This window comes from Macrosteles quadrilineatus, unplaced genomic scaffold, assembly GCF_028750875.1.
Source record: "Macrosteles quadrilineatus isolate MER2022 unplaced genomic scaffold, UCM_ALF_1.0 Scaffold_19__1_contigs__length_3004403, whole genome shotgun sequence".
NCBI lineage: Eukaryota > Metazoa > Arthropoda > Insecta > Hemiptera > Cicadellidae > Macrosteles > Macrosteles quadrilineatus.
In genome coordinates this window covers 2,852,111-2,876,307 of record NW_026542612.1, presented here as the reverse complement: position 1 = coordinate 2,876,307, position 24,197 = coordinate 2,852,111, and the positions used below count along the sequence as shown (strand labels likewise).

Genomic DNA, 24,197 nt, shown 5'->3' with positions numbered 1-24,197 from the left:
GTATTACTATTATACCAAGTTTATTTTCAAACTCAATATACTTGATATTGTCCTATATTAAAAAAACACTCCTATATTAAAACAAAACACATAACACAAAAATAAGACAACTTTATATTTTGTCCCTGTTAGGTTTAGAGACTTCATCAGAAGGGATAAGAAAGAAGACTGACTGTTAAAGTATAATTTAAAAGGTCCACAACAGTACTGCCAGTTGAAATACAAATTCCTGTTGCTATGTCCATTTATATATACATACACTAATAAATACACAAAGTGGTTGATTAAAAATGTAGTGAAAAAAATATGAAGCTAGCTGAGGAAAGGGGTGGGTGGATTATCTTATGTTAAGGCGGGTTACACACCAGTATCGCAGACGTAATTTGCCAATATTTATGGTTGTGGGCATGATGTCTGCGACATAATAAAATACAAACCATGGAAAAGGCACGTGCTGGCGACATGAAAGTGAAGGAATCACAAAATTCATCAGTTTCAATAATGTCATCATCAGAAGAAGATGATGTGTTGTTGCTGTTGTTCTTTCTACAAAAACATTAAAGATTACTTCGTGGTAATTTTTCAAAGTATATAGAGCATTGCGGAGTTAACTGGCTAAGAAGTAAACCAACTTGGTGTATTGAATACTGGCTTGAAAATATAGTGCGATCAACTACATTAAAGTAAACAAAATGGGAAATTCATTACATACATTTTGTAGACAATCTAATTTCCTACATAGAAAATTTCCCATAAAAAATCTGTAGAAAAAATTTTACCTAGGGCGCGTTTGAAATTTAAAAAAAAATTAGAGATGGGCCGATACCAAAAATTGTCGATACCGATACCGATACCACCAAAGTACTCTTGATACCTATCGATACCGATAACTTCCGATACCTATCTTTTTTGCACAGTTTCTTCCACTAATAATATTATAAACTGTTATACCATAAAAAAACACAATATGTATGTGTATCAAACTTATATTTTGGTGTTAAAGGTTTATTATTAATTGCAAAAAACAATTGCAAAAATATGGAACTAAGTGTTTATTTTAAAATATGCCTACTGTAAATGTTTGAATTTGACTAAAGCATGAGATCTAATAAAGTTTCCTCTAATTTATAAATAGGCTTATATAAGTATTTATCTGTCATTTGTCAGTTTTTGTATTTTATTTGAAATTGCATCAATTGTCTTAGTTAACTCATTAAGCTATAAATAAAAAAAAAAAAATTACGTACCGGTACATCTTGGCCTACAAATACTCTGTAAGTTTTTTCCCTAAGAGAGTAAAAACAAACTTCCTATATAATGACAGTTTCTCACTAGTTGTATGAAAAACAGTTATATATCTTACACATTCATAAATGAGGATATTTTTGAAATACAGAATAACTAATCAACAACCTTTATATTCTTAACACTTTTATTCCTTAGCTTTTCTTCCTTGAAAATGTCAACGCAGTTTTTCACTTATTTTTAGTAAAGATTATCACTTATAATTTCTCGAAAGAAATCTACGTGTGAGCTATGAAGAGCAGACAAGAGACATGCGTCACTGCCACAAAAACTATTCTCTACTGTGAATGAATGAACTGACACTGAGTGTTTATTAGTGTGAAGCCCCGCCCACCGTCTAACGGGACATGGGGTAGGAAAAAAGAAAGTTTGCTCTAAAGCCTGGTTCACATGCCCTCCCTCACCCTCGGCCACAGTCGCTTGCAGATTTCCATTACACAAAAGTTTCTGAGTGTTAATTTTAAAACACTGTAAATGTTTGAATTTGACTATGATGAGATATAATAAAGTTTCCTCTAATTTATAAATAGGCTTAAAAGTACTAATCTAAGTCATTTGACAGTTTTTGTATTTATTTTTAAAAGCAATTGCGGTTATACTTTAAAAAAAAATTACATAGGTACATCGTGGCCTATAAATATTTTTGTAAGGAGAGTCTTTTCTCTAGTGAGTAAAAACGATCGTGGTCAAGGAATGACTGTGCTAAAACAGCACATTGTTAATTTTTACAAAAGTATTTTGATTGAAACCTGGTATTTTTTAAGACATTGTAGAATAAGTCGACGTCTGTGGATAAAAGTATGGCAATAGATAGGTTTTACTTTTAGCCTACAATAAAGATTATGTTTTGGGACTAGAACCTCCAAAAGAGTGCTTTTATGAAACATGCCATAGTTTTATTTAGTAACAAAATTGTTTGACTATGTTCCCGATGATACCAAGAATGAAGAGGATAGGTTCGGCAGAGTGGATTCACTGTGCCACTGTGTGTTTCACTGTGTGGGCACATAAAACAATGTCTAAGCAATCGTCATTTGCTCCATTGAAACACGAAAATCGATTGGCTGACATGGTAGTGCATTGTCGCCTCCTGACCAATAAGAACTGTTGTTACATACTATTGTCAACATTCACCATTCGTTATAACATTACAAAATCGACATGGACTAAGGCTTATGATATTTTTCAATAAATACATTATGTCATAGTAGCACTTAAAACTTCACTTAACTCTTTAATCAGGTAGATAGTACAGATAAAAATGGACCTACTTTTTGGCGTAATTTAAAGCAAGCCAAACCATACGACAATGACGATGTTAAAGTTTAATGGTTGAATATAATTTTTCTAATGATGCGTATAATGCAGGGATGAAACTGAACATTTCGACGTGTTTAGGTTATTTATTTTGTACTAAAAATAAAAATAATACATCTAAATGTCTGACTTATTGATACAGACATTGTTTAGTATAATTAATTTCGTGTGGCAGGACATTTGCGTGCCGGTTGTCTCATGAGTTGAGTCTGAAGGGATTAAATAAAACTCACACATTTTCCTTTCTTGTTATTTACTTGTCAAATATCAACGAAATCGGCACTCTACTACTCGACTCGAGTTGCGAGCATCTTTAACTAAGTAGGCAAACAGCTAGGATTCGTAGCATTCAGTGGTTCATCAGTGTCAGTTTTGGTATCGAACCCAAAACAGGCAAGTATCGAGTATCGACGATACCTAGATTCAAGTATCGGTATCGGCCCACCTAAAAAAAAATCAAACTTTTTTATTTTTTGTACTTTACCGAAAACATTTTTTTCTTCCTTATCCTGAATAACATAATATTTTTGCAAAATTTATTACTCCATTATTATTTGTTAATATATATATTTCAGTATTTTCTCCTGTGAAATAACTTGTCTAGGCAGTATTTGTGTGTGTGTGTGTTATAATATAATGTTCGAGTAAAATTTGTGATTCATGGAAACCAATGGGAAATGGTCATGGAAATTATTGACAAATTTTCTGTGGACACCCTGTACTTGTAAGGAGACGTAGGTATTGGCTAACTCAGGAACTCGCTAACTCGGTCGTGTGTCGGAACTGGCTAACTCTGGAACTGGTTAACCGTCTCAGTCAGGAATTGGCTAACTCCGGAACCCGCTAACTCGATTTTGTCTCGCGGCGGAATTCGCTAACTCTGGAAGTCGCTAACCCGGCCGCGCCCACTGCACGGAGCGTTGCCAACCTTGTAAGACAAAATAATCGTACACTGTAGTTCAAAATGTCAGTGTCAATAAAGATACAGTAAATGTTATTGTTTTTTGTTATCAATTCCACTTTTAACAGATAACTAGCCCAAAGTAATTCAAAGACAATTAAAAAATCATGAAAAAGTGTTTTTTTTTGTTAAACTGTACAATGGCCAGTTAAATGTTTATGATTTTGATCTTAAATATAAATGCCATCAGTATAAAAGAAAATAATAGAATATGAAAAATATTGAAATTTCAGTTTAATTGGTACTAAATAATTAAACCTCTACGAAACTAAGCTAATACACGCAAGTTCTTAAACACGGAAAACAGATTTATCTTACATGTTGTAAAACCGTTTTTAGATTGTACACCTAAGCACCACTACAATGTAATTCTTTAATGACGTTTAACGTGTAAATTTTATTATGATTTATGATTCAAGGTTACAAGCCGAGTATATAAAATACGAACTCAATAATTTTGTTTGCAGAAATTTACAAAATGGTATTTATTCGAATAAAAGAAACAAATGGCGGACTACGAAAATAGATATTTCATAACATGTAATAGATCCAAATTAAATGTGCATTTTTATCTTTTTGCATACCAATAAGCTACTATTTAAGTAAGAAACCCACATATAAAACATACTCCCTTATATTAGTACATTTCTCATCCTTATGGATCAGCTGAAGACAGTTTTATTGTTAGTTCTGTCCGGTGCACTGTCTTTAGAGGTCGTGTTTTGTTTACAATTGTTTCTTGTTTTCAGTAATTTAAAACCTCGTTTAACCAAATAAAACGTTCTAATTACAACTAATAACACGTCCCCTAGTTATATAACCAAACAGTAAAAAACAAATCATGAAGTTAACTATAAAATAACAGAAACACAATTTTGTCGACACTAGCGATCAGTGTCACCGGACATGAACTAGACATGAAAAATGAGCTTCAAAGTTTACAATGGGATGTAAAGTTTACTTGTGTTGGTTAGTCTATGGTAAGACTATAATGCATTTTCCACAATAATAATCATAGGAATAATGTTAAACATACTTCTAAATATATTTATTTTATCGACTACGTTGCTCTTACTCCTAATTAATCGAATTCACCTGACTGCATTTACTGCCCATGCATTCCCGACGACGCGGAACACACTTTTTTCCGCTGTCCACAATGGGATATGCTTCGCCAGGAGGCCATTCAACATCTTGGGGTGCTGTCGATTGAATCGATCTGTGAGACCTTGCTGAAGGGTGAGGACAACTGGGACTGCTGGTCGCACTTTTTCCGGAATGTCCTTCAAGCTAAAAAGAACGATCTAGATCGGAACATAGTCTAGATTTGATAAGAAATAAACGGCTAGACACGGCGTAAGCCCCTCGGGCGTAGGCAAACTCGGCCTAGTTCTGATGAAGTGCGACAAGTGTTCCCAGGCTAGTGTCCGAAGAGTAGAGGAGGTTTTTAGTGGGTAGTCTCTGGGCCTTAAGCCCGTTGGAGTCCCACACTACAGGCTAGCAACCTGTGTGCATAAATGCATTTTCCCACCTCTCCCTAAAAAAAAAAAAAAAAAAAAAAAAACTCCTAATTAATCGTAGGATACGACATTATGGTACCGATACGATATAGGTACTACACTTTCGGCAACACTGGCCAAAAATATTCGTGCTTGGCTCCCATTGGACGGCTCGCGAGGCTTCTGATTGGGAGTTAGCGAGTTCCGCCGAGGGACCGAGTTAGCGACTTCCGTGCGAGGACGGAATTCGCTAACCCGGCTCTAGAGTGGGTTAGCGGGTTCCGGAGTTAGCCAATTCCGAAACCGAACAAGTTAGCGAGTTCCTCTCATCGACCAAATTTGAAGATAGGGCGTTTAACATGGGGTTAGCGAGTTCCAGAGTTAGCCAATTCCGCGGACCCCTTGTAAGGTTGAATTTTTACGAATTTTCAAAAAAAGGTCTGCAAAATCGCCAAAATGGGTTGGCCATTTCCCACTTCTAACATTGGCCACTCATAGGGTTAAATTGTTGTAGGCTACTAATTGAATTTTTGAACTTGTTTATTTTCATGTTGTCTAACTAAAAAAAACTGTTTTAAGTTAGGAAATAGAATAGGCCTAAGCCATTTTTTACTAAACGGAGAATAATGTAATGTATTAATTTCATATAATACCAATGGTATAGTTATGTTTGATCTATGTTGATACTCTATGGATATATTCAATTCTAAAGTAACATGAAATACAATTCCTTCTTGAAGCAGCAGCCATGTCGATTAGTTCTTTCTCTACCTGTTATACTAGAACTAAAATGTTAAATAATGTTAACTATGTTGAGCAAGTCTCAAGGTATAGTAGTATAGTAAAGTAAATACACTATAATAACCATAATTGTTTGAATTTTTTAGACCTCATTATAAAAAACATCAGAATAAGTTCTAGAAGGACAGGTAGAGAAAGAACTAATCGACATGGCTGCTGCTTCAAGAAGGAATTGTATTTCATGTTTAGAATTGAACATATCCATAGAGTATCAACATAGATCAAACATAACTATAAGATTGGTATTATTCTTTCCTCGGACCTATAAGATAAACATTTTAAATCCAATAACTTTATAATACCGGGTGCGGCAGAAAGAACTCCCCTATTAGGAAAGCTAATAAAAACAAAACCAAGTAAGATATGACATTTTTATTGCTATTAACCAAAAACACACATTATGCCATTTTAAAAAATATAAAATTATAGTGCTTTAAATAAAATGTAGTTTTAATAATCGATAATTTAAAATTATCGTGTTTTAAATAAAATGTAATTTAAATGGCAGCCTCCAGTGTTAACACATTGGTTCAAACGTTCCCGGTAGTTGTCCATTACCTTGAGCAGAGCCAGTCTGTCGAAAATTGGTAACCCAGGAGTAAATAGTCTTTTTATCGGGAACAGGGTCCCGTCGACCATGCGCGAAGTGAACGCGAAAGGCGCGTTGAGTGGCTACAGGTGATCCGCCATTTTGAATGAACTGCTCCACCACAAACGCGCGATGCTGCCCTGACCAAGCCATTGCGTACACTGAAACGGCACGTACGCATCTATTCAAGGACACAAACACAACCCCCAACACTCTACCTCGCCGCTGCTCGCTACCGCCAACCTTAATCGGGGAGTTCTTTCTGCCGCACTCTGGTCGCAACATTCGCGCTTGGTCGACGGGACCCAGCTCCCGATAAAAAGACTATTTACTAGTGGGGTTACCAATTTTCGACAGACTGGTTCTGCTCAAAGTAATGGACAACTACCGGGAACGTTTGAACCAATGTGTTAACACTGGAGGCTGCCATTTAAATGACATTTTATTTAAAACACGATAATTTTAAATTATCGATTATTAAAACGACATTTTATTTAAAGCACTATAATTTTATATTTTTTAAAATGGCATAATGTGTGTTTTTGGTTATTAGCAATAAAAATGTCATATCTTACTTGGTTTTGTTTTTATTAGCTTTCCTAATAGGGGAGTTCTTTCTGCCGCACCCGGTAAAACAGCAATTGTGTTGATTTGAAAAGCCTTGAAGTGAGTTTGGCGGCCGTCTCAAACACACACTTTTAAGTAAGTAAAAGTGTGATAGTCAATGAGATGATAGAAATACGCGCGAAAAAAATAATCAATAATTTACTGGAGAAGTAGCGAGTTGGTGAGTAAGACCTTGGGCGTTGCCGCTTCCCAATACCTGCACCGCACCCACTGCTGGTGGCAGTGGTGGGGGAATAGCGAGTGTGTACTTGGTAGCGGGTTAGTATAAAAAAAAATACAGGGGTTAGCTCTATTTACATGTACCACAATTTACTAAGGTGATGTAAAGTACTTTTGGGGGGTATTTTGAAAATCACCCCCCACCCCCAAATAGGGGTTGCTGGCAGGGTTTCCAGTCCACTTTAGGTCAGGGAAAAATCGGGACATTGCCCCCTCCCTCCTGGATTAACATAGGCTTAAATACACCTATAAGGGTTTATATGGGTTGTACCAGTGAAAATAAACACATTATTATTGTAATTTGTAACAAGAAAGTAAAAACTACTTTTTGATCTATATGACAAAAAATACCCCATTTTGGGGTTAGCTCAACATTTTTTAATATAAAGCCCCATCAAGTGACACCTCATTTCAAATGCCATCAGTGAAAACTATGCCCCTATCTCCAACCAATATAAAATGGTGTCAGTTTTTAGCTTTCATCAACCTCAGAGACCCCACATAAAAATGCATTATAATACCCAAATTACCATTTTATCAGGTTGTACAGTAGACTCCCTCTAGTTCGGCTTCGGTTGGATCGGCCGCCGGATGGTCCGGCCCGGTCTCAGGGGGACAAGTCACATCATCACGGGCGAATGACCTTCGACAGGACTCAACTTGAATGTTTAGTTTCCGGCGTAGAAGTGTCAGTCTAGTTGAAGGGAGCTTCTATTGGAGAATTTTTGCATATTACCTGTGATAAACTATGTTACATAACCCGAAAAATAGAAAAATACCAAGAACATTTTACATTGTTTTTCTTCAGTATAATATGTTGAAATGCACTGTATAATTAACTAGGTGGCGTTTGCAGAGGCATCCACAAAATTGAGGGGAGTCATCAAGGGTTAATATTATATTGTTTTTGTCATACTGCAGTAAAAACAGTCGTTTTTAATGCATACGTTGCGGGTCTAAAGTAGCAATTTTACTCTTTAGGGAGCAAAAATCGTTTTTAGCCTCTATGGAGTAAAAATCAGCTGTTGTCAACTCAGTTTAAAATTTCTATTGTAAACGATTGCATGTATCGAAATATGTATCGATTCGTACTTCGTAATCATTTTAACCTACAGTCTACAGTCTCTTCCCATAGCGTTTTAGCATTGCAGATACATTAATCCATTCCCAAACTCAACACTGCTCACCTTTACTACTTGCTTCTCCACCCCCTACGTCGTGGACCTGTTTCCCTCTCTTCCCATAGCATTTTAGGATTGCAGATACATTAATGTGATTGTCAGATAGTTGATGTGTTGTGTTGATGTGAAGACAGTTCCTACACTCTGCACTGCAAGCCTTACTACTTCCTTCACCATTTCCTACGTTATAGACCTGTTTCCTTCCCTTCTCGTAGCATTTAAGTATTAGATACATTTGTCTAACTGCCCAAACGGTTCCCCCACTCTGCACTGCCAGTCCTTACTACTTCCTTCACCACTTCCTACGTCGTGGGGCCTGTTTCCTTCCCTTCTCATAGCTTTTTGGGATTAACGATACATTAATCTAACTGCCACGGACGGTTCTCACACTATGCTCATACTTTATTACTTTCTAAACCACTTCCTACATCGTGGACCCGTATTCATCACTTTCCATAGCAATATAGTATTTTAATCTAAAACTTCAATCTAATTGCCACAAACATTCCCCATACTCCGCACTGCTAGCCTTTACTACTTCTTTCACCATTTTCTATGTCGTGGGGATGTTTCCATCCCTTCTCATAGCATTTCAACATTGCAGATACATTAATCTAACTGCTACAAACGGTTTCCAGTTCCCACACTCCACACTGCTCACCTTACTACTTCCTTCACCTCTTCTTACGTCGCGGACCTGTTTCCCTCTCTTCCCATAGAATTTTAAGATTGTAGATACCTTAATCTAATCGTCATAAACAGTCTCCACTCTCCGAACAGCTCGCCTTGACTACTTCCTCCACCACTTCCTACGCCTCGGACCTGTTTCCCTCCCTTCCCATAGCATTTTAGGATTCCAGATCCCTTATCTAATCGTCATAAACAGTTCCCACACTCCGGACTGCTCGCATTTACTACTTCCTTTACCACTTCCTACGTCTAGGACCTGTTTCCCTCCCTTCCCATAGCATTTAAGGATTCCAGATCCCTTAATCTAATCGTCATAAACAGTTCCCACACTCCGAACTGCTCGCATTTACTACTTCCTTCGCCACTTCCTACGTCACGGGCCTGTTTCCCTCCCTTCCCATAGCATTTTAGGATTGCAGATACCTTAATCTAATCGTCATAAAAAGTTCCCACTCTCCGGACTGCTCGCCTTTACTACTTCCTTCACCACTTCCTACGACATGGACCTGTTTACCTCCCTTCCCTTAGCATTATTGGATTGCAAATACCTTAATCTATTGGTCATAAACAGATCCCACACTGCGAAGAACTCGCCTTTACTACTTCCTTCACCACTTCCTACGTCGCGGACCTGTTTCCTTCCCTTCCAATAGCATTTTAGGATTGCAGATACCTTAATCTAATCGTCATAAACAGTTCCCACACTCCGGACAGCTCGCATTGACTATTTCCTTCACCACTTCCTACGTCGCGGACCCGTTTTCCTCCCTTCCTATAAAATTTTAGGAATGCATATACCTGAATCTAATCGTCATAAACATTTTCCACACTCCAGTCTGCTCACCACTTACCTACTTAGTACTTCCTTCACCACTTTCTATGTCACGGACCTCAAGCTATTGTCGTCCTTTGATTATATTTATGATCCATTACGTTTCTGTTCTAATATTTGTGGAATAATGCTATCAGCTATTTATTTATCTACTGCATTCAAAAGTCAACAGCTGATCACATGTCTTTGTTTATGTGTCAAATACTGCTTCCATAAGGTTTACATTGAAACTTTGAGACCCAGTGGGGCGGATTCCTGAGAGACATTTTTAACGCCATATAGATGTTAGCACTCACCGATATGGTCTTTATCACCATGCAAAATTTGAAAACGATTGATTCAGCCGTCTAGGAGGAGTTTGCGTATTACGAAATGCACAAGAGTCGACGTATAAGAGCTTCGCTCGCTCCGCTCAACTATTTCTGACCATTTTTTATATGCAGTAGGTTCCCCCATTATTGTTTATGAAACATCACGGTTGATTTAACAAAAATAAATGGAAGCAAAAACAAGAAATAGCCACCATTAGCTTCAAGGTCAAGCTATCGCTTGCACTGACAATCGTCTGCTGTGCTGTGGGCTTGCTATGTCACAACAGTTTGTGATTAGGTGAATAGTAACCATAGCAACTTGTTGAATGTGTGTATGAAGAGAAACCAAAGAAAGAATATGAAGAACAAACAGAAAGAATAAGTGGTGTTTTACTTCATCCATTGATATCTTTATCTTATTTTACGACTGTTGTTATTATCTTTAATATTCATTTGATACAGTATTAGGCGTTTTCATGGGTATGTAATATAAAATGTTTGTGGTTGTTAGTTATCCGTGGTCTCCCTCCCCCCTATTACCCTGAATAATTGAGGTTCTACTACATTCGGTTAGTCCGGCCATTTTGTAGTCCGGCCAGTAGTACGGTCCCGAGGTGGCCGAACTAGAGGGAGCCTACTGTACCAGGAAAGCTTATCTCTTCATAAGACAAACAGTGTACATTTCAGTTGGTTTCACTATTTCTCCTTGGAATGCAAAATGAAGCCCAAAAATGTCAAATGTAATGCATGAAAGCTAAAAACTGCCACCATTTTGTACTGGGTTGAGGTTGGGACCTCTGGTTTTCACCGATATTTTTTTGAACTAAAGACCTTCAAAATAAGGTGTCACTTGATGGGGCTAAATGTTTAAAAATGTTGAGCTGCCAATAGGCTAATCCATTTTGGGGTCCAGGGCATAATTGTCATACTGATCAAAAAGTAGTTTTTACTTTCTTGTTACAACAATAATAAGTTTAGTTTCCCTGGTACAACCTGTAAAAATGCTAATAGGGGATATTGGTGTATATGGTTACATGGGCTCTCAAAGGCTGATGATAAATACGAAATGTCCGCTGTAATGTAATGCGTTGAGAATGACACCTCTGGTTTTCGCCGATATTCTTTTTAACTAATGGTCTTTAAGATGATGTGCTACTTGATAGGGATTGCTATTTAAAACTTTTAAGTTACCCCCAGCAACCCTTATTTGGGGGTGGGGGTTAATTTCAAAATACCTTAAAAAGTACTTAACATTACCCCAGTAACGTGTATCGAAGCTTGTTTGAATATATGTAGCCGTTTGAAAATGAACCTCAGGGGGTTTGTCTAATTATGGGACACCCAGTATAGGCAAACACCGATAATCAATATTTTTGTAAACAAATAACCTGCAACATAAACATTTAAATGACAGTTATGGATCCAGCTGTTAGTTAAACCAGCACTGAAATGACTTTAAATTGTTAGTGTTGGCTGCTTGACTGAAAAAAATTAAAACCGAATAAAAAAAAATGAAACCCTAAACTAAAACTTTGGCTTCAATATATCCCCTTCCTTTCAACACAAAAATCATGAAATCTGTCAAGTGTTTGATTCTAAATCGTGAAAATAAAAAATACCCCCGCCCCAGGAAACCTGCAGACAAAAAGAAATTTCCATTTGCCTGATTGGATTTACACTAAATGTCTCCTTAAAAATATCACATTTATTACCTATTTAAATAACATTAGTTAGGAGTGTAAAAAGGTGTTTTTTTGTAAAATGTTAATAGTTTAGTATGAAATGAATGCATTTTCCAAATTTGATCAAAATATGTTCATGAACAAGCAAACTACAACAGTTTACTTATTCTCCATAAGAATAACATGGTAATTTTAAATTTACAGATTTTTGGAATTTTCTCCGTAACCTTTAGGCGCATAATAACGCTTCAATATCCTAAATTATTTGTTTTTTAAGCACTACGGACGCATATATAAAAAAATATATATGAATTTGAACGGATGGTGTTTTTGGCCTCTAGGGACCTCAAAACGAAAATCGGTCCCGGGTCTAGGTCTTACCATGAGTACTATGGTAATAGCTTATTCCCTATAGGGGAAATTCGCTAAAACCCTGTCACGTTTTAATATTATAATAAAACTGAAACAATCTAGAAAGTATTAATATGTTTAGTATGATTCTGTAGAATTATAAATATTTTACACCATCATTAAATTGGGTTCAGTCTTGGCTCAACCAGTAACTTAGCTCGTTGTGTTTACAGGTGAAGCCTCTCGGAGTTATTTGGGGCAAATTTCCACAGTACACATCAGCAAACACAATCATGTTTGATGATATCAGGCGCAACTTCCTCATGAACCCATCAAATGGTCTTCGTATTCGAGCCTTTCGGCAAGCTCATGTCAATCGATCAAGTGATAAAGAACTGTTGAAACTCGCCAAGTACCTTAAGGAGATAGCTACGGTAGAGGACCTGTGTACATTAAATCACAGAAACTGGGAGAAACTTGTGACGAAAAAAAGAAAGGACAAAAAGAGAAAAAGGAAACGGTCTGGGACAGGAAGTAGTGTGATGGATGGGAACAGCAGCTCTGCCAACAGCGACAACGCAGATTGTGGAGGGTCATTGAGTGACAGTGGACTTGATGATGATAATGGGTCACTTGACGGTGCTAACCTTTAACAAAGCCTTGAGTGCATTTCACAGACATTAATTAATACGTATTATATATATATATAGATTTAAATTATGGTTTCATTGTTAATTATTATGTTGTTGATATAATTGTACCATTTGAATAAACATTTTTCTACTACTCTCAATGATGTTTTATAGTTTTTTTAATTTGGTGTGAAACACAAGTATTGTTACACAAAACACACCTCATATTTACTGTGTTTCCCATGATTGTTTTTCCCTAATTTTTGTTGAAAACACGAAAAACATCGGCTCCAATGATTTCCTCTAAATTGTTAGAAATTATATAGTTTCAGGCTAAAAACAATATCCATGCTAGCCTCTGTTCTGGGATCTATATATTAATTTGAAACTGTTTTTCTTTGTGACAGCTAATTTGAGAGAACGGCTGTGCGTAGAAACTCGGTAGAGGTGTCTAAAGAAAGGGCTTGGTCTGTAGATGAGCCATCAAAAGAGAAACGTGGTAAATTCCCTTGGGGCTCTGCCCCAGTGGCCTTTAAATTCCCATCCCATGTTATTCTTATGGGGGAAAACAGGATTTTGTCACAGCTAATTTCAGAGAACGGCTGGGCGTAGAAACTTGGTAGGGGTCTCTAAAGAAAGGTCTTGGTCTGTAGATGAGCCATCAAAAGAGAAACAAGGTAAATTCCCTTGGAGCTCTGCCTTAGAGGCCTTTAAAGTCCCCTCAGCAGATTTGTTTACATTATGACCATATGTATAATTTTACACTACTTTTTAATGAAACAGCTGTTAATATTTAAATTGTGATCTAATGAATTCGTCAAAATGAAGTATTTATTTGCAAAGGTTTTTTCTGATTTTAAAATTGATTTTCTTTTGCATCGTGTCATGTTTTGCAATATGATGTTGTAATGTTATAATGTGCAATACAAATCAGTGGAAAATCCTAATATCACAGTAACTCTTAAAATTATTTCTTATGGAGTTAACTTATGTCTAATTGTATGGGTTGTTTTCTGCCTTTTTTACCACTTCTTGGAGATTGTACGTAGGCGTGTTGCACGTAGATGATATTCTTTGGCGTATTGCATCTGTAGACGATACTTGGGTTGGTGTAATTATTACAATGGAAAAAAACGAGAAATCCTGGACAATTTGATATAGGCCTACTAAAAATAAAACTGAATTGGAAGAAATAGAATATATGTTTTTTTATTCATTTATAATCGTTATTATATAGTAATACCAGAAACAAAAGAACCCTGGGCCGTTTAGAGCCGCGCAGGTTTGAATGGTACGCCACACCTACCTGCACGAACCACGTGATCTTTTCGTTTCTGCGCAGGTTGTTTTGTTCTTGGGATATCTATAGAGAACCTAATGCGGCTATGAGTGGGAAACATTTGTAGAAAACTCTAAAAAACAAGATCAGCTTTTGAAAAAAGATAAGATGTTTACAAACAATTTTGATTATATCTAACTGTTGTGTACATTGTAAGTATTTCCATAATCTTTGAGTTGACTTTTATACTGTCATCGGAAATTATGACCATTATTCGTTACGCCTGTAATGCTTCACAATTGCTCGAATTCAAGCAACAGGTACACTAGTAATTTGTTAATCGTGAAAAAATTTAAATTAAATTTTAATATTTTTAACATTGGTCATATGGATAGCTGAGTAGCCAAGACAGTTTAATGAAAATGTAAATAAATGACTTGCAACGCAACATATATGCTTATAGCAAATCATCTACAGTCATGGTGGAAGGAAAAAACATAGGTGTGCTATTCCCACAAATTCTGACGTCACTCGGATTGCAAACAAAATATCACCTGATTGTAACTGTCAAATTAGTATGTATTTGTTTTTATTTGATTGTTATTGTTTTTATAATAATAAAAACAATAACAACCAAATCAAAACAAATACATATACTAATTTGACAGTTACAATCAGGGGCCCATCTATATCTATATCGATACTATTATATAAAAATCTAATGGTATCTGTCTGTATGTGTGTTACTAATAGGTGCAAAAACTACTGAACCAACTAGGCTTAAATTTTACAAAAATATAGCTACCATACCAAGGACCATTATAGGACTATTCACATTTCGATACTGACCGTAGGCTTTGCCCCTTTGGCTCTAAGTTCTAAGGTGAACATTTTAAAAGTAAATATTGATTGGTCTCCATGGCTGCGATGAGAACACTAACAATGTTTGTTTACATTTGCTTTGACATTTAAAAGTAAACAAGAAGAACTGCTAAACTGCATATTTCACAATTTCAGACAGCTGATACAAAGAAATTAAACATAATATTTTCCATAACTATGAAGTAGGTTTGTTTAATCTAACCTTAAATCATGGATTATTTATTCTAAAACTATGTCAATGATTATAGAAAAAAAGATTCTATAACCGTTGCCGTATCAACTCCGGCTCTGCTTTGGATTTTTTAAAGCGTCTAAGTTATGAAAATATTGTTATTGATATGTTTTCATGGAAACAGTATGATAATTACAATGTATAGATGTTTTGTATAAATTTGGGGGGCTGCTTTAAATAAATTCTAACGGCTTAATAGTCCAGGAAATATAGATTTTGACTAGGAAAAAATTAAAGTGTGGATTTTTTTTTCATGGATGGCTTTACTTTGGTCTAATGAACAAAAATGTAGAGTTCCCCAATTATAGTGTGTGCGGGAATTTCACAGTCTTCGTAAAATGTTCTAACGGCATATAGCAAATTTCTCCTACAGGAAATTAGCTATTACTCACGTAAAATTGGTCTGATTCTGATGAAATTTGGTACAAACGATTAATGTAGCATATCAGATTTAAAGTTCGAAAACCAGCCAGATCGCTTAATCCAAAGGGGTGTTTTGGGGGGATTTTGTATCCCAAAAATGGGGGGTTTGAGAATTTTACATTTAAAGTTTGAAAGATTCAAATTTTTTAAAAATATTTTCAAAAATTTTATATTACCATAGGATTCAGCTTTAAAAAAACACACAAATTGGTACTTTTATCATTTCTCTACTCCAATTGGTTACCGAGATATTGAAAGTGCTAAAGACAGTACGTTGTCTAATGCTATTCTTATGGAGGGATAGAAAAGTTGTACACCTCGCTTATTTGTGAACGTATACTGATGGAACTTGCTATACGGCTTCATCTCGTTGTGGTCTATTAATATTTAAAAAAAAAAAAAACATTTTCCAAGTGTTCCTGTAGCAGCAAACCTGCGTACTCAGCCCCCATGTTATTCTTATGGAGAATAATTATTCATATGCTATACAGTACACATATATAATATTTATATTTCTTGTTTATAAATGCATTTTAAAGAAACTTGGTAGGTGGTTTAATGTACTAATACAAAGTATTTCGCAGGAACCCTGCCAAACTTCGAGAATTGGTTCCTTGAATCAAAACTAGAAAAAAATGCCCCATATGCATATGTTCTAAACTCACTCGTTTTCTATTTATACGTAAAAATAGTTTTTTTTGTTTTCAGTGTATCTGGCTTTACCTCTATATTGAAAAATTGACAAGATATTTCGTTATTTTGGTCAAATATGTTGGTTGTAACTAATAAAAATAAGTTTGCAAATAAAATATTTTCAAAAAAATCTTGATTAAAAATTATTTTTTGTTTTTGACAGCTCTTTATGCTCCATGCTTCATCATTGAAGCCATTTAAGCTTTTTGCTTGCAACTTTACCTAAAGTTGTAGAATTTAACGGAGAACAAGGAAACGTGAGTTTATGAATACCTTTTATTGGGGTGATTTTTGTCAACATCTAAAATATTGTAAATTATAAAAAATTAATTTAATAAACAAATTGTATATTTAGCTTATTTTAAAACACATCCTGATAAAAGTTTGTATATGGGTTCTCCTAGTTGAGAAGTATTGTATAATCACGTAAAATTTCCTTTTTTCGTTTTTTATGATAGAAAACAAGCATACCCACTTTCCTATGTTAACCTTATTGGGAAAATATAAAATATGATAGCTCGCATATTTCTGAACACATCTTATTAAAACTTGCCCTTTTTTAGTTGAGTACTACATGATTATGGCATAAAATATCCGCTAGATCAACGCTAAAAAGGTTACAGTATTAATGGCTACAAAAATAAAAACATATTTCGTATCTAGTTTTTTTTCGGATCAAGTATTGGATTTCAAAAGATTTTTTTACCATAGTCAATATTTTTGCACAAAGTAGTAATGGTAGCTCTTTAAAATTTAATATTCTATATAATCACAAACACTTTTTTGAAATATTATATATTTCATCTCTAGCGGATTAGGCTAAAACGTCCATTATACAAACAAAAAGTTGGAATAACTGTTTTTCCCCTCAAGGATGGGAGTAAGCAGGCTTCGTGCAACAGAAATGTAAAACAACAGATTTTAGGCCATAATCATGATGAAGTAGGCCTACTCAACCAAGAGAAGGGATATACTACGTTTTAATAAGAGGTGTTCAGAAATATGCGAGCTATCGTATTTTATTTTCTTTCCATAAGGTTCAAATAGCAAAGTGGGTAAGCTTGTTTTCTATCGTTAAAAATAAAAAGAAGGAAATTTTAGGCCATTATACAATAGCCATCAACTACGAGAACCCGTATACCAACTTTTATTAGGATGTCTTACAAAATAAGCTAAATAAAAATTTTTGTTTTAAAATGCTTAGTTTAATTAATTTTTAATATTTTACAAGCTTTTATATTTTGACAAAAATTATCCCAATAAAAGGTATATATAAATGCACATTTCCTTGTTCTCCGTTATATTCTACAACTTTTGGTAAAGTCATAAGCCAAAAACTGGAATGGTTACTACATGAAGACCTGTAAAAAACAAAAAATAATTTTAAATCAAGATTTTTTCAGAAATATATTATTATTAATCTTTTTTATCATTCAAAACCAACATGTTTGCCAAAAATAGCACTAAATGTCTTTTAAATTTAAAACTCTATCTATCAATGCAAGTTTTATCAAAATATCTTGTCAATTTTTCAATCTAGAGGGCAAAATGTTCTACAAATACATAAAAAACCTAAAAAACATATTTTTACGTATAACTAGAAAACGAGTGAGTTTAGGACATATGCTTATAGGAAATTTTTTCCAGTTTTGACCCCAGGAACCATTTCCTGAAGTTTGTTAGCGTTCCCGAGAAACACCCTCTATGATGAAATGAACTATGAGAGGCCTCCTGCAAAAAAAAAAACAAAAATTAGAGATTAAGTAAAAAATCTACATTGCGAACTTATTCTGTGAGTGCTATGTTAGGTTTACATACCGTATTAGATGTATTCATGGAATAAATATATGATTAACCTGTTTGATGACTTTTTTTTATTGAATTAGTCTACTATTGAGAAAGAATAAAAATTCTTATCCAGATTTTTTAAATTGTTTTATAATTAATTTCATTTAACAAGCAGATTGGCAAATCCGCACACACCATCAATGGGGAACTTTCTGTATTTGCTTTTTATACCTAATAGAAGGTAAAAAAGGAATAAAAAATCTGGCTTTAATTATTTCCTAATTTGATGATATTTTTAGCTTTATTTCCTGGACTATAACATGTGTTAGATTAACTTAACATAACTTGCACATCACATTGTTTATGTAAATTAAGTTATAGTGTTTCCCTAAACCTATGCTTGAATTAAACTAAAGAATATCACCAATAACTAAATTGTACTTGATTTTTGTTTTCTAAAATCTGTTGTATATGTGCAAATATATTTAATTATCAAATGGTAATACAAAATACTCTTATTTTATCTTAACATAGCTTTCAGTTCATATTTACTTTATTTTATAGATTTTTTTATTATTTGTGTTTTGCCACACCACTGAATAAATTAAACCAAGGAAAATATCATAAAACTAAGCAGTACACAGTGTACTTTTGTTTCTAAAATCAATGAAATATCTGTAAGGTACTATGTTTACTTAATGGTAAATGTGAAAATGTAAAGGCAATGGAATATGGAACTGATTAAAAGAACTGGTTTGTAAATTAAGTTGTTTGTTGATATTTGTGTAGAGTAGAATCAGAGATGCAATGAAACACATACTGTTTTCGCTATTACATTTATTAGTCCTTGATAATCATATTATTTTTGTCTGCTGTCTTTAATGCTAAATTATTTGTTTAAAATGTTTTATAGTACCTATAGATAGAGTTTATTTAATATTTAAAAAAGACTGTGTTGATAAGGCACAGCAAAATTTCTAAAGTTTTATAACAGCTGACTTAGTTTTGCTAATGATTAATTGTGAGTGAAGAAACTGAAGATGGAAGGATTTGTTATTTTATAAAGAAGAGTGAAATAAAAAAAATCATTTAAATTTAATAATTTAGTATTTTTACAACTTCAAAATTTAAATTTAAAATGTCAAAAATAAAGAAAATAGATATGTAATCAAGGGAGATGAAGGTAAATCATGTATGTGAAAGTTTTATTCAAAGATTTGGTCAGTTTTTCTCATATCAGCCTACACAAGATTTAAAATTAATAAAAACCAAAATGGTGGTTTACAGTACTTACCAGATTTAAAAGTTATAACTTAAACGTTTCTATTAAGGCCATAAAAGTTTAATTTTGTTTCTAAAAGCGTTGGTGGATGTGTAACTATTATATGCAACAGATTTAAAGATTAAAATGCTTCTATTTTGTGTCCTCTTTCCGTTGCAAAGCACGGGTACAACAGCTAGTTTCATAATAAAGTACAAACTAATATTATTAGTAAATCAGCTGATCGCCCAATGCAAATCTAATGGAAATTACAAGTTACAACTTGTAACTTGTAGTTTATTATGAAATGGGCCCCAGGTGATCTTTTGTTTGCAATCCGAGAATATGTGGGAATAGCACACCTATGTTTTTTCCTTCCACCATGATCTACAGTACTGTAGGAAATTACTAAATACAGTACAAACAAAATAAAAGAAGATTCCAATGAACAACATTTAGCATTGATTATTTAATACACTTGGGGATTATTATTACTAAGCAATGAAATAGTTATGACTGTTCAAAGAGGAAAAGTATTTTACCGCAAAAGATTACATTATTGTATAAACAAATGCTGAACTAAAAGTCATGAGGAAAAGCCATGGACATTTTGTTAAAACTAAACTAGGTAGCGTTCGCAGAGGCATCCACAAAATTGAGCGGAGTCATCAAGAGTTCATATTATATTGTTTTTGTCATACTGCAGTAAAAACAGTCGTTTTTTATGCATGCGTTGCGGGTCTAAAGTAGCAATTTTACTCTTTAGAGAGTAAAAATAGTTTTTTAGCCTCTATGGAGTAAATATCAGCTGTTGTCAACTCAATTGTAAATTTCGATTGTAAACGATTGCATGTATCGAAAATATGTAACGATTCGTGCTTCATAATCATTTTTACCTACAGTTTAAGGAAGAGAACATTTGTGTGGATATAAATAATAGGATAATTAGGTTGGATACATCTTACAGTTTCGGATTCAACCATTTTGGCTGATTCAGTAACTGCATTAGAGGACTTCATGGGATGGTGATTATATAAGCAAAAACACAAAAATATATGGCATTTTTTCAAATCTGCGACCTTCATAACTACTAAAACATAACTAACCAGCCAATTATCGTCATATACTCGGTAAAAAATTGTGTTTTTTCAATATTAAATATATAGATTGACTTAAAAACAATCAATAAAGCAATCCAGTGAGCACTCCGGACTGCTCACCTTCACTACTTCCTCCAACACTTCCTATGTCACGGACCTGTTTCCCTCCCTTCCCATAGCATTATTGGATTGCAAATACCTTAATCTATTGATCATAAACAGATCCAACACTCTGGACAGCTCGCCTTTACTACTTCCATCACCACTTCCTACGTTGCGGACATGTTTTCCTCCCTTCCCATAGCATTTTAGGATAGCATATACCTTAATCTAATCGTCACAAACGGTTCCTACAGTTCAGACTGCTCGCCTTGACTACTTCCTTCACCACTCACTACTTCGCTGACCTGTTTTCCTCCCTTCCCATAGCATTTTAGGATTGCAGATATCCTAATATAATCTATTCATGTTTTTGATAATGACTACGTAGTAGTCGAAACTATAGTCAACAGACACCGACTAAGGAATTGTGGACGTCAAGGTACGTAACCTGTTATAACTAATCTAATCGTCATAAACAGATCCCACACTCCGGACAGCTCGCTTTGACTACTTCCTTCACCACTTCCTACGTCGGGGACCTGTTTTAATCCCTTCCCATAGCATTTTTGGATTGCTGATATCTTAATCTAATCGTCTTAAACAGTTCCCACACTCGTACTGCTCGCCTTGACTACTTCCCTCACCACTTCCTACGTCACGGACCTGTTTCCCTCCCTTCCCATAGCATTTTAGGATTGCAGATATCTTAATATAATCGTCTTAAACAGTTCCCACACTCTGGACAGCTCGCCTTGACTACTTCCTTCACCACTTCCTACGTCGCGGGTCTGTGTCCTTCCCTTCCAATAGCATTTTAGGATTGCAGATATCTTAATATAATCGTCTTAAACAGTTCCCACTCTGGACAGCTCACCTTGACTACTTTCTGCACAACTTCCTACGTCGCGGACCTGTTTTCCTCCCTTCCCATAGCATTTTAGGATTGCAGATACCTACCTTAATCTAATCGTCACAAACGGTTCCCATAGTCCGGACAGCTAACCTTAACTACTTCCTTCACCACTTCCTACGTCGCGGACCTGTTTCCCTCCCTTCCCATAGCATTTTAGGATTGCAGATATCTTAATCTAATCGTCTTAAACAGTTCCCACACTCCGGACGGCTCGCCTTGACTACTTCCTTCACCACTTCCTAAGTCGGGGACCTGTTTTCCTCCCTTCCCATAGCATTTTTGGATTGCAGATATCTTAATCTAATCGTCTTAAACAGTTCCCACACTCGTACTGCTCGCCTTTACTACTTCCCTCACCACTTCCTACGTCACGGACCTGTTTCCTTCCCTTCCAATAGTATTTTCGGATTGCAGATATCTTAATATAATCGTCTTAAACAGTTCCCACACTCTGGACAGCTCGCCTTGACTACTTCCTTCACGACTTCCTACGTCGTGGACCTGTTTTCCTCCCTTCCCATAGCATTATTGGATTGCAAATACCTTAATCTATTGATCATAAACAGATCCAACACTCTGGACAGCTCGCCTTTACTACTTCCTTCACCACTTCCTACGTCGCGGACCTGTTTCCTTCCCTTCCAATAGCATTTTCGGATTGCAGATACCTTAATCTAATCGTCATAAACAGTTCCCACACTCCGGACAGCTCGCCTTTACTACTTCCTTCACCACTTCCTACGTCGCGGACCTGCTTTCCTCCCTTCCCATAGAATTTTAGGACTGCACATACCTTAATCTAATCGTCGTAAACATTTTTTACACTCCAGACTGCTCACATTTACTACTTCGTTCACTACTTCCTACGTCACGGACCTCAAGCTAGTGTCGTCATTTTGATTATATTTATGATCCATACCGTTTCTATTCTAATATCTGTGGAATAATGCTATCAGCTATTTATTTATCTACTGCATTCAAAAGTCAACAGCTGATCATGGCTTTGTTTATTTGTCAAATACTGCTTCCATAAGGATAACATTGAAACTTTGAGACCCAGTGGGGCGGATTCCTGAGAGACTTTTTTAACGCCATATAGATGTTGGCACTCACCGATATGGTCTTTATCACCATGCAAAATTTGAAAACGATTGATTCAGCCGTCTAGGAGGAGTTTGCGTATTACGAAATGCATAAGAGTCGACGTATAAGAGCTTCGCTCAATTAAAACATACCTCGTCTTGCAGTTAAAATAAATAGTGTTTTTTAATTCACTACATGTTTCGCCATGTTGGCATTTTCAAGTGGTACACAGAAACATTGAAACATTATAATATCCGAATTGGACTCGTCAAGTTGTAGAAATTGACATTGAATTCTGCTTTCATTGAAAGAGGCTATCCACAAAAACTAATATCCAATCAGATCAAAAAACTCAACCAAGATAATAGTTTTTCAAGTGATCGTAAATTTATTACTCAAAACTATCCTGGACAACAAAAGATTAACAGTGTAATGAAAGTAGCATTCAATATTTTGAAATCTTCCCCCAGTACTGAAAATTTATTTTCCAGACCACCACGTGTTATTTTTAAAAGGCCACAAAATTTAAAAAATATGATGGTGAGACCCAAAATTCAAAATTCTCGGCCTTCAAACAATTCTAAACACGGCTGTGAACCATGTCACAAGCCTCGATGTGGTATTTTCAAAATTATGAGTAATACAACTGAATTTGATAGCAAAGCTACTACAAACAAGGTTTATCCGATTGTTGGTAGATCAACTTGTGAAACTCACAATGTGATTTATCAACTGTCGTGTAAACATTGTCCAAAAGATTACATTGGCCAGACTTCAAACTCTTTAAGAGTTCGAATGACAGGCCATCGTTTTGATGTGGTACATGAAGAAAAAATAAAACCAATCTATAATCATGCCACTCATCACAACCAAAATTTTGAAGGCTGCTATACCCTTAAAGCCCTTCACAAAGTAAACCCACATCAAAACCCTAAATGCAACCAACTGGTCTTAAGAAACTATGAATTGGCTCACCAGTTGGTACTGAAAACAAAGTTCCCCTCTGGTTTAAATTTAAGATCGTAAAAAAGTTATTCAACTCAGCTGAATTTTTATTTTCTTTTAGGCTGATTTTATGTTATGTACTCAGGGGTTCTAGTGGGGCCTTGGCTGTGGGCTTCTCATTAGCAGAGGGAACACCATTACCGTAACAATACGGTTTGCAGCCATCAGCCTCGGTGGTCTAGTGGTTAGCGTGCTGATCTGAAATGCTGAGAGTCCCGGGTTCGAATCCCGCTGGTTGTACTAATTTTTTGACTAAGATTTTTACTTTCTCCCCCTATACCATAGTATATGGAGAAAGTATTGTTTTCGTCAAAATTTTCGAGTTTGAGTTTTGAGTGGATATATTCGTTTTGGGTCCCCCTGGACCCAAAAAAGTGGTTTTTGAAGTGATGTCTGTGTGGGGTCGCCGGATTTCTACCCCCGGATATTTACCCCCATG

The 24,197-nt window shown here is 35.3% G+C and overlaps 1 protein-coding gene across 2 annotated transcripts in view; it reads left to right on the top strand.

Moving 5' to 3' along the window:
- The window catches only part of LOC129005291 (ubiquitin-like domain-containing CTD phosphatase 1), a 44,300-nt gene extending 31,142 nt beyond the window's left edge, over window positions 1–13,158 (top strand). For both annotated transcript variants that reach the window (XM_054434142.1, XM_054434141.1), the window contains one exon: window positions 12,599–13,158. In XM_054434142.1, the coding sequence (XP_054290117.1) occupies window positions 12,599–13,018 (420 nt within the window). In that variant the 3' untranslated portion in view covers window positions 13,019–13,158. The remainder of the gene's footprint in view (window positions 1–12,598) is intronic.
- The last annotated feature ends 11,039 nt before the right edge of the window (window positions 13,159–24,197 follow it).